The sequence below is a fragment of the Polyodon spathula genome, chromosome 11, assembly GCF_017654505.1.
Source record: "Polyodon spathula isolate WHYD16114869_AA chromosome 11, ASM1765450v1, whole genome shotgun sequence".
NCBI lineage: Eukaryota > Metazoa > Chordata > Actinopteri > Acipenseriformes > Polyodontidae > Polyodon > Polyodon spathula.
In genome coordinates this window covers 662,235-679,297 of record NC_054544.1, presented here as the reverse complement: position 1 = coordinate 679,297, position 17,063 = coordinate 662,235, and the positions used below count along the sequence as shown (strand labels likewise).

The 17,063-nt window shown below is 41.7% G+C and overlaps 1 protein-coding gene across 26 annotated transcripts in view; it reads right to left on the bottom strand.

Annotated features, from left to right (window-relative positions):
• LOC121323149 (CLIP-associating protein 1-like) overlaps positions 1-17,063 on the bottom strand; it is a 98,143-nt gene that overhangs the window by 43,213 nt on the left and 37,867 nt on the right. For all 26 annotated transcript variants that reach the window (XM_041263982.1, XM_041263992.1, XM_041263997.1 and 23 more), the window contains 9 exons: positions 10,133-10,282; positions 9,548-9,621; positions 3,803-3,895; positions 3,452-3,597; positions 2,629-2,764; positions 1,722-1,792; positions 1,519-1,578; positions 856-933; positions 371-538 (listed from right to left, as the gene is read on the bottom strand). In XM_041263982.1, coding sequence (XP_041119916.1) covers positions 371-538; positions 856-933; positions 1,519-1,578; positions 1,722-1,792; positions 2,629-2,764; positions 3,452-3,597; positions 3,803-3,895; positions 9,548-9,621; positions 10,133-10,282 — 976 coding nt within the window. The remainder of the gene's footprint in view (positions 1-370; positions 539-855; positions 934-1,518; positions 1,579-1,721; positions 1,793-2,628; positions 2,765-3,451; positions 3,598-3,802; positions 3,896-9,547; positions 9,622-10,132; positions 10,283-17,063) is intronic.

Below are 17,063 nucleotides of genomic sequence, written 5' to 3'. Positions count from 1 at the left end.
CTTTGAAAGCCATTATTTTCATTTTCTCTTTGTGACACTGCAGGAGCTATCGTCACTTTTTTTTATTTTTATTAATCAATTAATATTTTTTAAAGAAATACAGAAAGATATTAGGACTGAAAAACGAGACAGTGAGTAACTGATTATTACCACAAAAACATCTGGTGTCTATGACAAAGCTAATTTTGTCAGCATGTTCATATATTTTGGATGTAAACTAGAAGGGGCTTTTAATCCAGCAGTTTATAAATGCCTAATGTCCTGCCTAAGCTCTTCTGCACAGCAGCCTTTTTGATTCAAGCACTGTGCAGTGTGGTGCAGTGTGGTGCAGTGTGGTACAGTGCAGTGCGGTGTGGTGTTTTCCACTCACTTGAGACTTTCCTGGGAGCTGGAGGAGGACCTGTCTGACTGAGGCAAGGAGACAATGCTGTCCGAGTTCTTCAGGTGAGACTGCAGGGCTTTCTGGTAAGAAGACTCCAAGTTATGAAAAAGGAGCTCTGCTTCCCGACTGAAATGACCATGGAATCCCCAGTAGCACCTGATTAGGGGGACGGACGAGGGTTATCGGCTCCAGTTATTACAGTATTTAAAGAAAATACAATAGAATGAATGTAGACCAAATATTTACACACACACCCCCCCTAGAATTATTAACATAAAAGCTGATGTTAAATTCAACTTAGAAATTGGAGGCACCTTATTGTGTGCCTTTCTTTTTATTTACTTAAACTTGATTTGATACTTTTAGCCAAGGGAAAATATAATAGACAAAGTACAGTCTGTATACATGTTACAATATTTTAAAGCAAACCAAAAATAATAGCGGCAGATAAATATATGAAACAATAAACATACTTTCTTGCTACTGATCTGGCCTCTGAGTCTGCATCGTGGACACCCTTCTTAATTGTTTCAGTCAAGACTGGGAGGTGTCTATGATAATAAGAAAACATGGTTAAGAACATAAAGTTTACAAACGAGAGGAGGCCATTTGGCCTATCTTGCTCGTTTGGTTGTTAGTAGCTTATTGATCCCAGAATCTCATCAAGCAGCTTCTTAAAGGATCCCAGGGCGTCAGCTTCAACAACATTACTGAGGAGCTGGTTCCAGATTCAAATGATTCTCAGTGTAAAAACGTGCCTCCTATTTTCTTTGTTCTGAATGCCCCTTAATCTAATCTCCAATTGTGACCCCTGGTTCTTCCTTCTTCTGCGTGAAGAACGGAGCATGGCTCACCTTTCCACAAACTCCAGCTTGGAAAGGAACCTGGTCAGGGTATCTCTGATGGCCTTTAAGCTCAACAAACAAGCTCCTTCACTTTACCTCACAAAGCCATTTGTGAACCAAAATGGGAATCTGAACTCAGAATGCATTTTTAAAAGGACTTCCTTGAGTTGCTATAGAAACTGCTGAGATACAGGGCTCAGCGCGCTTTCACTCCTCATCCGTTTAACCCATAGAGGGCTGTTAATCCCCAATCCAGGACTGCTTAATAAACGGCATGCCTTGACATCTTACCTTTCTAATGACTGCGTCTGCCATTCCTGGAGCAGCAGGTCTAGAAATGTGTAGCAGCGCCTGGGACAAAAAAAAAAAAAAAAAAAAAAAAAAAAGCTCTTCTGCAGTTTTCAAAGCACACGCAGTGCAGCTTAAAGGCAATATCCATTTGCATTATAATTTAAATCACAAAAATCGAGTGAAATGATTTCACCCATGATTACCTTCTAACAGCTACAGATTTCGACGTGCAGTTACTGGTCATGATGGGAATCAGCCTGGGGTAGTGTGTGTGCTGGAAAACAAAATGGAAAGGATTACATCGCTAAGCAGCGGATCTGAAAGTGCGGGAGTACGTTTTCAACAGAAATGCACATCCTGTAAAACACTTCCATTACACTGTCCAAATAGGTAGAGATGAGCACTTTGTGCCTCGCTGCACCATCCAGCAGCCCGGTCAGAGTGAACTGCACACTGTGGGTTAGGTCTGCGTAGTGCTGAACACACAAGAGCAGTCGTACGCACTCAGCAAATTTAATCAGAACCAAGGAATCTCCACTGTTCCCAACAGGAATAATTTGTGAAGGTTGCTCGTTCAAGACAACTGAATACACTAGAGGTATGGAAAGGAGACCATTGCATAGCACTGCGATCCATTCCTGGTTTTATCTGAGCTTGTTACCTAGACAGTGCAGCTAATCAAGGAGTGTATTAAAACCTGGAACAGATAAAACTGCTATACAACAGGAATCACATTTTCATCCCTGCAGAACCTCAAAAAACGAGGGCTAGTAAGCATCTAACAGAGAGACAAACCTACAATCAGTTCTAGTTTTTACATCATTTGTATATGGTGACAAATTGGTTTGGGGTTTAGAGAATATTGCTACTGCTACTGTAACAGACTGTAATTGGATACAGGTAATAAATTAGCCAGTTGATCACAAAGCTGGTGCGTCTACTCACACATATGATGAGGTTTATAACGGCTATGCCAGATGTAGCCATGACGTCTACTCACACGTATGATGAGGTTTATAGCGGCTTTGCCAGATGTAGCCATGACGTCTACTCACACGTATGATGAGGTTTATAGCGGCTTTGCCAGATGTTGCCATGACGTCTACTCACACGTATGATGAGGTTTATAGCGGCTATGCCAGATGTAGCCATGATTTTGGCACTGTTCGGAACTAGATTGAGGAGAGTTGGCATGATGCTTTCAGCACCGTGGTCAAATCTGTTTCCCAGAACTGTAGAGAGATGCCTGGAAAGAACAAGAGATGTGCATTGATAAGAAAGAGCAGCATGCTTTAAATCACAAGTTTTCATCTTCATTAACGCTTCGATTGATTGGGAACTTCTCATTACATCAAATGATGTGCCATTCCTATGTCTAGGGTTGGTAAGAGCGCTTAGTCTGCCCAAAAGAGTCACCGACACCAACGAACACTTACATTTATAAGATATTCAGTATTAAGAAACTTAGGACCACATTTTCAGCGTTTAAGAAGATTCCCTATTAGACAAACATATTAACAAGAAGGGTCTTTGTCAGTAACCTACAAAATACTGATCAGGTCCAAACTGACTTCTAAGTTTTAATGAGATGTGAAATGCCAAAGCAATCTGAAACTAAGGCAGCAATATACAAGTTTAACTTGACATTTTCTGCAACATAAGCAAATTAATGGGAATGCAAGTGTGCAATATTGTTGGAACTACACTGGTGCTTCTCTATATAGGTAAAACAAAACTACACATATTGCTGAGTTTGTCAACACTCCCTTAATTAAGTGTATTTATTTAACAGGGAGACATCACCAAATAGATTATACTAAGGGCAAAGGCTGGCTAGTCTGCTAAGTGCAATCAAACTGGAAATTCAGGTCAGTCAGCTACACAAGAAAAGCTATAATCCTAAACTCAAATATTGAAAATGAGTAATCTGTACCCCAGGGTGATGCAAGCCTCCCTCACGACCTGTGAGCGCAGATCTTTAGCCGATAGCTTGAAGGCTCCTTCCAGAAGACGCAGCTGCTGAAAGAAGCCATCGTATTCCACAGCACCAGCCAGAAGCAAAGAGCGAACCTTCTTCAGCTGGAAAAAACAAGGAAGAACAAACACACGAAACGAGTGAGCTGGACGCTTCTGGCGTATCAGAAACAAAGGGTAGCAATCAATGATATGAATGAGTCTCCAGAGGTAGTTGTGAAATGTTCATACAATTGAAAAGGGAAAGCAGATGAGAGAGCAGCTGGCTCAAACATAGCTGCTGCAAAGAGAATGCAAGACATCGACGTACTGCAACTACTCTCTGCTCCCAGTCGTGTTTGTCATCCGATAAGATTTCTCTGATCTTGTTCATGGAGTCTTCAAGCTCTCTGTTGGAATAGATCTGAAAATGAAGAGAAAGCTCTGTTAGATACGCAATCCTCATTGCTATTGATATCGGTGTTCATGTCAGATATGCAATCCTCATTGCTATTGATATCGGTGGAGTTCATGTCAGATATGCAATCCTCATTGCTATTGATATCGGTGGAGTTCGTGTCAGATATGCAATCCTCATTGCTATTGATATCAGTGTTCGTGTCAGATATGCAGTCCTCATTGCTATTGATATCGGTGTTCATGTCAGATATGCAATCCTCATTGCTATTGATATCGGTGGAGTTCGTGTCAGATATGCAATCCTCATTGCTATTGATATCAGTGGAGTTCATGTTAGATATGCAATCCTCATTGCTATTGATATCGGTGGAGTTCGTGTCAGATATGCAATCCTCATTGCTATTGATATCGATGGAGTTCGTGTCAGATATGCAATCCTCATTACTATTGATATCAGTGGAGTTCATGTTAGATATGCAATCCTCATTGCTATTGATATCAGTGGAGTTCGTGTCAGATATGCAATCCTCATTGCTATTGATATCGGTGGAGTTCATGTTAGATATGCAATCCTCATTGCTATTGATATCGGTGTTCATGTCAGATATGCAATCCTCATTGCTACTGATATCGATGGAGTTCGTGTCAGATATGCAATCCTCATTGCTATTGATATCGATGCAGTTCATGTTAGATATGCAATCCTCATTGCTACTGATATCGGTGGAGTTTGTGTCAGATATGCAATCCTCATTGCTTTTGATATCGATGCAGTTCATGTCAGATATGCAATCCTCATTACTATTGATATCAGTGGAGTTCGTGTCAGATATGCAATCCTCAATGCTATTGATATCAGTGGAGTTCGTGTCAGATATGCAATCCTCATTGCTATTGATATCGGTGGAGTTCATGTCAGATATGCAATCCTCATTGCTATTGATATCGGTGGAGTTCGTGTCAGATATGCAATCCTCATTGCTATTGATATCGGTGGAGTTCATGTCAGATATGCAATCCTCATTGCTATTGATATCGGTGGAGTTCGTGTCAGATATGCAATCCTCATTGCTATTGATATCGGTGGAGTTCGTGTCAGATATGCAATCCTCATTGCTATTGATATCAGTGGAGTTCGTGTCAGATATGCAATCCTCATTGCTATTGATATCGGTGGAGTTCGTGTCAGATATGCAATCCTCATTGCTATTGATATCGGTGGAGTTCATGTCAGATATGCAATCCTCATTGCTATTGATATCGGTGGAGTTCGTGTCAGATATGCAATCCTCATTGCTATTGATATCAGTGTTCGTGTCAGATATGCAATCCTCATTGCTATTGATATCGGTGGAGTTCGTGTCAGATATGCAATCCTCATTGCTATTGATATCAGTGGAGTTCGTGTCAGATATGCAATCCTCATTGCTATTGATATCGGTGGAGTTCGTGTCAGATATGCAATCCTCATTGCTATTGATATCAGTGGAGTTCGTGTCAGATATGCAATCCTCATTGCTATTGATATCGGTGGAGTTCGTGTCAGATATGCAATCCTCATTGCTATTGATATCGGTGGAGTTCGTGTCAGATATGCAATCCTCATTGCTATTGATATCGATGGAGTTCGTGTCAGATATGCAATCCTCATTGCTATTGATATCAGTGGAGTTCGTGTCAGATATGCAATCCTCATTGCTATTGATATCGGTGGAGTTCGTGTCAGATATGCAATCCTCATTGCTATTGATATCGGTGGAGTTCGTGTCAGATATGCAATCCTCATTGCTATTGATATCGGTGGAGTTCATGTCAGATATGCAGTCCTCATTGCTATTGATATCGGTTTCATGTCAGATATGCAATCCTCATTGCTATTGATATCGGTGGAGTTCGTGTTAGATATGCAATCCTCATTGCTATTGATATCGTTGGAGTTCGTGTCAGATATGCAATCCTCATTGCTATTGATATCGGTGGAGTTCGTGTCAGATATGCAGTCCTCATTGCTATTGATATCGGTGGAGTTCGTGTCAGATATGCAATCCTCATTGCTATTGATATCGGTGTTCATGTTAGATATGCAGTCCTCATTGCTATTGATATCGGTGTTCATATGCAATCCTCATTGCTATTGATATCGGTGGAGTTCGTGTTAGATATGCAATCCTCATTGCTATTGATATCGGTGGAGTTCGTGTCAGATATGCAATCCTCATTGCTATTGATATCGGTGGAGTTCGTGTCAGATATGCAATCCTCATTGCTATTGATATCGGTGGAGTTCGTGTCAGATATGCAATCCTCATTGCTATTGATATCGGTGGAGTTCGTGTCAGATATGCAATCCTCATTGCTATTGATATCGGTGGAGTTCGTGTCAGATATGCAATCCTCATTGCTATTGATATCAGTGGAGTTCGTGTCAGATATGCAATCCTCATTGCTATTGATATCAGTGGAGTTCGTGTCAGATATGCAATCCTCATTGCTATTGATATCGGTGGAGTTCGTGTCAGATATGCAATCCTCATTGCTATTGATATCGGTGGAGTTCGTGTCAGATATGCAATCCTCATTGCTATTGATATCGGTGGAGTTCGTGTCAGATATGCAATCCTCATTGCTATTGATATCGGTGGAGTTCGTGTCAGATATGCAATCCTCATTGCTATTGATATCGGTGGAGTTCGTGTCAGATATGCAATCCTCATTGCTATTGATATCGGTGGAGTTCGTGTCAGATATGCAATCCTCATTGCTATTGATATCGGTGGAGTTCGTGTCAGATATGCAATCCTCATTGCTATTGATATCGGTGGAGTTCGTGTCAGATATGCAATCCTCATTGCTATTGATATCGGTGGAGTTCGTGTCAGATATGCAATCCTCATTGCTATTGATATCGGTGGAGTTCGTGTCAGATATGCAATCCTCATTGCTATTGATATCGGTGGAGTTCGTGTCAGATATGCAATCCTCATTGCTATTGATATCGGTGGAGTTCATGTTAGATATGCAATCCTCATTGCTATTGATATCGGTGGAGTTCGTGTCAGATATGCAATCCTCATTGCTATTGATATCGGTGGAGTTCGTGTCAGATATGCAATCCTCATTGCTATTGATATCGGTGGAGTTCGTGTCAGATATGCAATCCTCATTGCTATTGATATCGGTGGAGTTCGTGTCAGATATGCAATCCTCATTGCTATTGATATCGGTGGAGTTCGTGTCAGATATGCAATCCTCATTGCTATTGATATCGGTGGAGTTCGTGTCAGATATGCAATCCTCATTGCTATTGATATCGGTGGAGTTCGTGTCAGATATGCAATCCTCATTGCTATTGATATCAGTGGAGTTCGTGTCAGATATGCAATCCTCATTGCTATTGATATCGGTGGAGTTCGTGTCAGATATGCAATCCTCATTGCTATTGATATCGGTGGAGTTCGATATGCAATCCTCATTGCTATTGATATCGGTGGAGTTCGTGTCAGATATGCAATCCTCATTGCTATTGATATCAGTGGAGTTCGTGTCAGATATGCAATCCTCATTGCTATTGATATCGGTGGAGTTCGTGTCAGATATGCAATCCTCATTGCTATTGATATCGGTGGAGTTCGTGTCAGATATGCAATCCTCATTGCTATTGATATCGGTGGAGTTCGTGTCAGATATGCAATCCTCATTGCTATTGATATCGGTGGAGTTCATGTTAGATATGCAGTCCTCATTGCTATTGATATCGGTGGAGTTCGTGTCAGATATGCAATCCTCATTGCTATTGATATCGGTGGAGTTCATGTCAGATATGCAGTCCTCATTGCTATTGATATCAGTGGAGTTCGTGTCAGATATGCAATCCTCATTGCTATTGATATCGGTGGAGTTCATGTCAGATATGCAATCCTCATTGCTATTGATATCAGTGGAGTTCGTGTCAGATATGCAATCCTCAATGCTATTGATATCAGTGGAGTTCGTGTCAGATATGCAATCCTCATTGCTATTGATATCGGTGGAGTTCATGTCAGATATGCAATCCTCATTGCTATTGATATCGGTGTTCATGTTAGATATGCAGTCCTCATTGCTATTGATATCGGTGGAGTTCATGTTAGATATGCAATCCTCATTGCTATTGATATCGGTGTTCATGTGATATGCAATCCTCATTGCTATTGATATCGGTGTTCGTGTTAGATATGCAATCCTCATTGCTATTGATATCGGTGGAGTTCATGTTAGATATGCAATCCTCATTGCTATTGATATCGATGGAGTTCGTGTCAGATATGCAATCCTCATTGCTATTGATATCTGTTCATGTTAGATATGCAGTCCTCATTGCTATTGATATCGGTGGAGTTCGTGTCAGATATGCAATCCTCATTGCTATTGATATCGGTGGAGTTCATGTGATATGCAGTCCTCATTGCTATTGATATCAGTGGAGTTCGTGTCAGATATGCAGTCCTCATTGCTATTGATATCGGTGGAGTTCATGTCAGATATGCAATCCTCATTGCTATTGATATCGGTGGAGTTCATGTTAGATATGCAATCCTCATTGCTATTGATATCGGTGGAGTTCGTGTCAGATATGCAATCCTCATTGCTATTGATATCGGTGTTCATGTCAGATATGCAATCCTCATTGCTATTGATATCGATGGAGTTCGTGTCAGATATGCAATCCTCATTGCTGTTGATATCAGTGGAGTTCGTGTTAGATATGCAATCCTCATTGCTATTGATATCGATGGAGTTCGTGTCAGATATGCAATCCTCACTGCTATTGATATCAGTGGAGTTCGTGTTAGATACGCAATCCTCATTGCTATTGATATCGGTGGAGTTCGTGTCAGATATGCAATCCTCATTGCTATTGATATCGGTGTTCATGTCAGATATGCAATCCTCATTGCTATTGATATCGATGGAGTTCGTGTCAGATATGCAATCCTCATTGCTATTGATATCGATGGAGTTCGTGTCAGATATGCAATCCTCATTGCTATTGATATCGATGGAGTTCGTGTTAGATATGCAATCCTCATTGCTATTGATATCGGTGGAGTTTGTGTTAGATACGCAATCCTCATTGCTATTGATATCGATGGAGTTTAATTTGTGGGGGTTTTTCTGTGTAGTTTACAGTTAAAAAAAAGAAAGTTTTAAGCTGAACAACAGGTACATGGCCTATTCTGAAAATGTTTTAGCACAGTTTGTAATTATTATTATTATTATTTTTTTTCCGCGGGATATAAAAAAATGTATATATTTTAATGTTACAAAAACAAAACACCTTGAGAGCTAAAAGCCTACACAACACCGAAGAACTTTAAAATAACTTTTTGTATCAACATTTCCAGCAATTCAAAGTGACGTTTTTCAATACATTGTCACCACGGGAAAAGCTTAAAATCAGCACCCCCTGAACACGCTGGAAAATGCCTGAACATGCTGTAGGGACGGGAATCAGGCTACAATTGCATAGCATTTTCAGCCATTGCAGATTTTGTGTTGATATTTTGCATCCATAAAGCACTGTAGTCAGCACTTCTACTCCTTGAATCCATCTGCTCAATACAAATGGAGAAGTTTCATGGCTCTTTATTATAAATACCCTATTATGCACACCCACCTGTACAGCTGGAACATCATCAAATGCCCGAATGAAGTCTTCTTCATCTATAGCACCTGCACTTGCTTCCTTTCCTAAAATGGGTGGGGGGGGACGACAGACGGACGACAAGTTGATTTGTGACAATCACAAATTAATCTGTGTGTGTGTGTGTGTGTGTGCTGAACACCTACTGCTGTGCCCAGACTCCAGTGCAGATCTTGTGTAATACTGAAGGATAGAATGATCTGGTGTGATGCTTGTACTAGTGGGTAGGAATATATCCTGCAGTAACAGGTGTTTCCTACACTTCAATTTCATAGCCATTACCGCTTCCTATTGTAGTCCATGTTGCGTGTCAGAACATCTTAAACCAATAAAGCAAACACGTACATGTTTCTGACTTTCTGCCAATGCATCTAACACCCTCAATAACCGTTTCTCTGCCCCCAATCTTGACTGTGTGTAATATGTGCTTACACCCAAGCAAAGTTTGCAACAAGTAGCCCAATCCTATTATATATAATTATACATTGTTTCTTCATACGGTTTGCCTTGTTAAAGTGTAATTTTGTGCGCAGAACTAGACGGATGTTTCTGTCCCACCTGGAGTCTTGGACCCGGCTGCAGAGCTTGGCCTGCGAGCCATCCCCATGCTAGCCCCTTTCTTGCCACTAGGGGGAGCCTTGGAGGAGGCGGAACTGGCAGAGGAAGGCCTGTTCCCATCCACAGAGTCTTCATCTTCAACATTCTTATCTGGAAGGAAAAGAAAAAAGAAATACAAACTTTCCTGTGAACTGCATACCAAACCCCAACCATCAAAAACAAGATCATTCACCCAAACTTTGGGGATTGTAGAAGCCACCTCAACAACAAAAAAAGGAGCCGTCCAATAGTATTTGTGAAAGTGTTCCTTTTCTTTTTGTCCAGCATTGAGAGGAAAAGCAGACACACTTTCCCTCAACTTCATCAGATCCGCATTCACAAGCACACACTCCTCCTCGTATCCGTGACCCACAACACAAGGAACTGAAAGACTTCAAGCTGCAGTCATATTTACTGTAGCACTGTTTATAGTTGCTACATTGCTGCTATGAAGAATCATTCACTGCATGTGGATCAAAAACAAACTAAATAAATCAGTGAGACCAATAGCTCTGAATAACTGAACCGATCTGTACCCCACCACAGAATAACCGAACCGATCTGTACCCCACCACAGAATAACCGAACCGATCTGCACGCCCCACCACAGAATAACCGAACCGATCCGCACGGCCCACCACAGAATAACCGAACCGATCCGCACGCCCCACCACAGAATAACCGAACCGATCCGCACGCCCCAACACAGAGTAACCGAGCCGATCCGCACGCCCCACCACAGAGTAACCGAACCGATCCGTACCCCACCACAGAATAACCGAACCGATCCGTACCCCACCACTGAATAACCGAACCGATCCGCACGCCCCACCACAGAATAACCGAACCGATCCGCACGCCCCACCACAGAGTAACCGAACCGATCTGTACCCCACCACAGAATAACCGAACCGATCCGTACCCCACCACTGAATAACCGAACCGATCCGCACGCCCCACCACAGAGTAACCGAACCGATCTGTACCCCACCACAGAATAACCGAACTGATCTGTACCCCACCACAGAATAACGAACCGATCTGTACCCCACCACTGAATAACCGAACCGATCTGCACGCCCCACCACAGAATAACCGAACCGATCCGCACGCCCCACCACAGAGTAACCGAACCGATCCGTACCCCACCACAGAATAACCGAACCGATCCGCACGCCCCAACAGAGTAACCGAACCGATCCGCACGCCCCCACACAGGGTAACCGAACCGATCCGCACGCCCCCACACAGGATAACCGAACCGATCCGCACGCCCCCACACAGGATAACCGAACCGATCCGCACGCCCCCACACAGGATAACCGAACCGATCCGCACGCCCCAACACAGAATAACCGAACCGATCCGCACGCCCCACCACAGGATAACCGAACCGATCCGCACGCCCCACCACAGGATAACCGAACCGATCCGCACGCCCCACCACAGGATAACCGAACCGATCCGCACGCCCCAACACAGAATAACCGAACCGATCTGCACACCCCAATAAGGGCTGCAGTCCTGCACAGAGCATGCAGTATTCAGGACTAGTTCAGTGATGCACCGCAGAACATACAGCCTTCAGAAACACGCTCCCCTCTGAAACAGGGCATTAAAAATATCCACTACTTGACAGCACAAACAGAACTGTAACCATTTGTTTTTTTGCATTCAATTTAATTTCCTCTCTGTTCCCTACATAAATAAAGCAAAGAACTGTCCAGAGTGATCATCACTGAGCTGCCAGCAGTATCACCAGCTGGTCCAATACCCTGAAGAGTTTAATATTTCACATTGGCCTGCTGACCCTAACTCTGAAATCATTCAGCAGCAAGCAAGCTCTCCGGTGCGGTGGCTGTGTGCAAACATTAACAATGATGCATTCCATGCAATATAATAATAATAATAATAATAATAAAGACAAGAACACAAAGACTTTTGCTTACAAGTACAGATCCTCTTGCACACCAGTTTCCTCAACATTCCTTCATGCTTTCCCATTCTCACTCACATCCGACACTGTTTCAAGGGTCTGTTTGCTATCAATACAGACAGTGCTCTTTCCGTCTCTGTTTCTCTCTCTCCGTCTCTCTCTCTCGCTCCCTCATCTAGGTATTCTCTTTGATCTTAAAGGGAAAGGCTTCTTATCCTGGTTTGCTAGTGATCGTTGTCATTCAGAGGTGCAGTATAGCTTCCTTCAGGACTGTTTTACTGAGTCGAGATGGTGGAGGAGGTAACAGCAAGCGGCTCTCGCTATCCGGACCTGCCAGGGCTAGCTGGCACATGTCCCAGGTTTCGGGTTAAGGTTCGACAGGGTTAGGGATGACGTTGATGACAGCTGAGCAAGACTAAGCAGCTGTCATCAATTGTCGGTGATGAATACACAGAGTCATCGTTACCCTTTTTTATGATCAACGCTCTATAATAAATATCTTAAATGCACTAAGAATCCAGAACCAACTAAATGAATAGGTCCACTGATGAATCGATCATAAAATGAGGTGAATGTAGCCATTATTTTTGACAGAAACTGCATGCATATGGGTTAAAAAACTAAAACAATGATTTTACACAACATAAAAAAACACACAACAAGAGAATGTGACAAACAACAGTGAAGAGAAGTGAAAAGGCCTCAAACCAATAAAAAAATGTAATTAATTACAATAGGTATCTTCTTAGAAGAAGAATGATTATTCTGTAGCTATCAGAAGGATTTAAGGACCAAAAAGAAGAGTTAAGTTAATTCATTTAAATGCATAATATAGTATATAAAAGTAATAATACAGCTAAAGCTGGTCTATAATAATAATAATAATATTACAACTTGAGCAAATTATGCACATGCTCCTGAAGGAAATTAGTGTTTAAGTAGCTAACAATACTGAGTTTATGCTTCTGATAATGATTTACCCCTCCTTTCATTGACAAAATTCTGTGCCCGTCCTTTCATTGATAGACTCCCGCGGTGCTGAAGTACTCTATCGTTCTGCATCTGCCTCCATGGACAGTGTAGACATTCACAATATTTTACAGTGAAGCCTCAACATCGCACCAGTGATGTCATAAACAGGGATTGTTTGTGACACAAAATCAGCACTCTGATTGGCTAAACCTCTTAACAACTTCAACTTAAATCTAAGTATTTAAGTTACCAAAGAAAGTATTTGTAGTGTTCCGGTACACACCCCAAAATACCTCAAAAGAACAACAAACAAAAATAAATTTAAAAACAACTAGGAGTTTGCTTTACATAACCATAATGCAATCATATTTGATCATTGCTCAGTTTTGCTCATGGTAATAAATTGCTTGAAAATTATATCATAAATAAACTCCATCTGGGCCACATGCAGGCTGGAGATGAAAAAAAAAAGGTTTTTGGGGTTTTTTTGCCTTACAAGGAAATGTTAAAGTTGTTTCAATTCTGTACTTTCAGGGCTGAAGGTGATCCGAACTGTGGGATAAAGAAATGAAGTGCAAAAAAGCTTCTAGAAATGTAAATATGCACTGTGCATAGATTAAAACAATAATGTGTGGGTCTCAATATCTAGCAATGCCAGAGAGCTGCTTTGTGATGCAATGTGTGGGTCTGAATATCTAGCAATGGCAGAGAGCTGCTTTGTGATGCAATGTGTGGGTCTGAATATCTAGCAATGGCAGAGAGCTGCTTTGTGATGCAATGTGTGGGTCTGAATATCTAGCAATGGCAGAGAGCTGCTTTCTGGTCTCCACCACACCTGTCAGAGGACAAGAGGACTTCACAGATCGCTTTTGATTAGGATTATACATTTTTTTTTTCTTTTTTTTTTTTTTTTTTTTTTTTTTAAGAAGGCCTTGGAGCTAAAAATAGGTTCAGAAACTAAAGTAACAAAAAAATAAAACATACAATCTGGTGCCCAAACAGCTGCAGTACAGTTGCTGCCCCCATCGTGCTACAGCAACGTGGTGTCCGATTGCAGATTCTGTGCACAAAAGATTTCTATAGCAGTGCAATACAAGAGAAGACTTTAGAAAACAAAATAATAACAACAGGGTCTGCTATATAAAAGAAAACAAAGCTGGCATAACTGGGTGTAATGTGCAGGACAGGGAATGTCCAATCGTCCAAGCATTATTATAGGATGCCTTCAATGGCATTTACAGCACGATCATAAAAGGTATCTGGCAGCCTTGCTGTTTTTTTTAGTTTACATATTAAAATTAAAATAAAGCTGGAATCTGACAGTAAAATGTCAAAGAGCTCCAGATGCGAGTCTTGAACTCCACTTCAATCAGCCAGGCAGCAGCAGCAGTATGGTAAGTGCTCTTGTGTCTCCCTGCCTCCTCAGTAGAGAGTCAGTTTAGTGATTACAATGTGGCTCGAGTCAATGAGTTTGTTAGGTGAACAGCCATCACCGTTGAGATCAGGAAGGGTTTTCAGTGCATTGCTATTCAGCGTGGAGTTGAGACATGCATCCCTTCTGCTGATCTATCAGCGAATCAATGATGATCAATAATCTGTGTCGAGTCATTCTCTAAATGGGTTTCTCTTTGTTGTCTGACATGAACCAGTTGGGTAATTTGGCTTTCTGGTAATCGTGCGCACTGTCAGGTTGCACTATTTCCACTTCATGAGACATGACATTAAAAAGTAGGATAATACCTTCAACCACTGCAGGCCTAATTCAGCTGGAAAGCTCACTGCTCAGCGAAGTGCACAGCATGAAAAGGAGCCTGTGTCGTCTCACTTCCCTAGATTACTTCAGAAATGGCAGTACTGCTACTTCAAACCTGAAGTACACCTCTGTAAACACTGAAACTCCACGTTTACTGCTGAAGCCATCACTCTTCAATGAGAGAGCATTACATTCCTATACATGAATCCGACTTTCGTATATTCATTTTTATTAAATTTTAATAGAGAATATTTGTTGTATAAAAAAATGGATTATACTGCATGTAAATACATTATTGTTCAACAAAAACAAAAGCATTAGATAAACATATTTAAATATAAAAAAAGAAGATGACAACATTTAGACAGGTAAAAGTTAACACATTATAAAAGCATGTGTGTAGTTACCACAAAAAATGCCCCATTGAGTTGTCATGGCTTGCATTTTGAAGAAGACTTTGTTACAATGTAGTTACTGGAAATATTTGACAGACTGAGGCCAAAATGAAATAACAGTGCAGGGCAAACATTAACAAAAATACATGAGAGAAGGGTTCTGTTTATGTGAAGTGATGCATTACCCTGCCGACAAAGAAGACAGCGGAGTGTGGGCAGTGACCCGAGGGGTCCTCTCTCTGTCCGTCTGCAGTGCTGCCTGTATTTGTTATTTTCCTCCAGAAGTTAGAAAATAGTATTAAAACCCTGAGCTCTTCAGCATGTAAAATCCTACCCATAATTAAACACAACCTGGTTTGGAAACCCTTTCCAATAAACAGCGCCTTGGTTCACCATCAGCAATTTAGCCAGTCTGCAAAGACAATTCGCACAGCGTCGCAGGAGCTGGTCCTAAAGCTTGCCGAGGCTCTCCGTGGATCGGGCTCCCTGAAATCAGTGCTTCAAGATGCTTTTAATAATGATGTGTCCAAAGCATGAAATAAGAATGTAAATATCTCCACGCAGAGGAATGTCTTCTCTCCCTTACTCTAGTCACTCAGAAGAAATGCAGTCGCTGTGTCTTTTTGCAGTTCCAAAGCCCTCATTAGCATCCTGAATGTACACATACTGATGAGGCAGTCGTACAAAAAGGCGACATCAAAAGCACTCGGCACTGAATTTGAAATCTTAAATACAGACACAGTCACGCCTTCAGGTTTACTGGATTCTATTTAATTGTCGGAGTAAAGATATAATTTAACTGAGCTGCTGTTAACGTTTACAGTGCAAAGACGACAATAACAAGTATCTAATGTGAAAGATTTCATTTCAAAATCAGCAAACTCCATCTCAGGCTTTCATGAAAGCAATTCTAAATCTGCAGAGACTTCTGGAGAGCTTGCTTAGGAGTTCTAATGTGGAGAAAGGAAAAGTAAAAAGAGTACTGCGTGTGAAAACAGTAAAAACGACTCCATCAGCACAACCTGGGAAGCGAATGCCCTTTCGTTAGAGAAGCAACATGTAAAAATAGAACCGGACTGAAGCCAGGGTCATAGAAACACACCCTGAATAACAAGATATTGTCAACAGCTGGGAACCCCAGTCTCAATGTGAGAAAGGGAATGGAATACTCTACCCCAGTCCCAATGTCAGAAAGGGAACGGAATCCTCTATCCCTGTCCCAATGCGAGAAAGGGAACGGAATCCTCTACCCTAGTCCCAATGTGAGAAAGGGAAAGGAATCCTCTACCCCAGTCCCAATGCGAGAAATGGAACGGAATCCTCTACCCCAGTCCCAACGCAGGAAAGAGAACGGAATCCTCTACCCCAGTCCCAATGTCAGAAAGGGAACGGAATCCTCTACCCCAGTCCCAATGTCAGAAAGGGAACGGAATCCTCTACCCCAGTCCCAACACAGGAAAGGGAATGGAATACTTTACCCCAGTCCCAATGTGAGAAAGGGAACCTGTCACAAATTCTACTTTGTTCATGTTTACAGTATAAACTCCAACATATATGTACTTGCACTGAACCCATCCATTGGGTTCACCTGAACAGAAGCTGAGAGATGGCATGGGAACTGATTAAATATCCACTGAGCGCTACTGGAAATCTCAGCATCTACCCGACTGCAGTACTGATATAACAAGAATGAAAAGGAAGTGGCTCCCAGTACAATGCAGGACTCAGGCATTCAGTTACAGGCAGGATGATTTTATTACTGAAATTCAACCCAGCCACGTACTCTGAATAGAATCATAGATGAATTCAAAACACCACAAGTCTCTGTACAGTCCT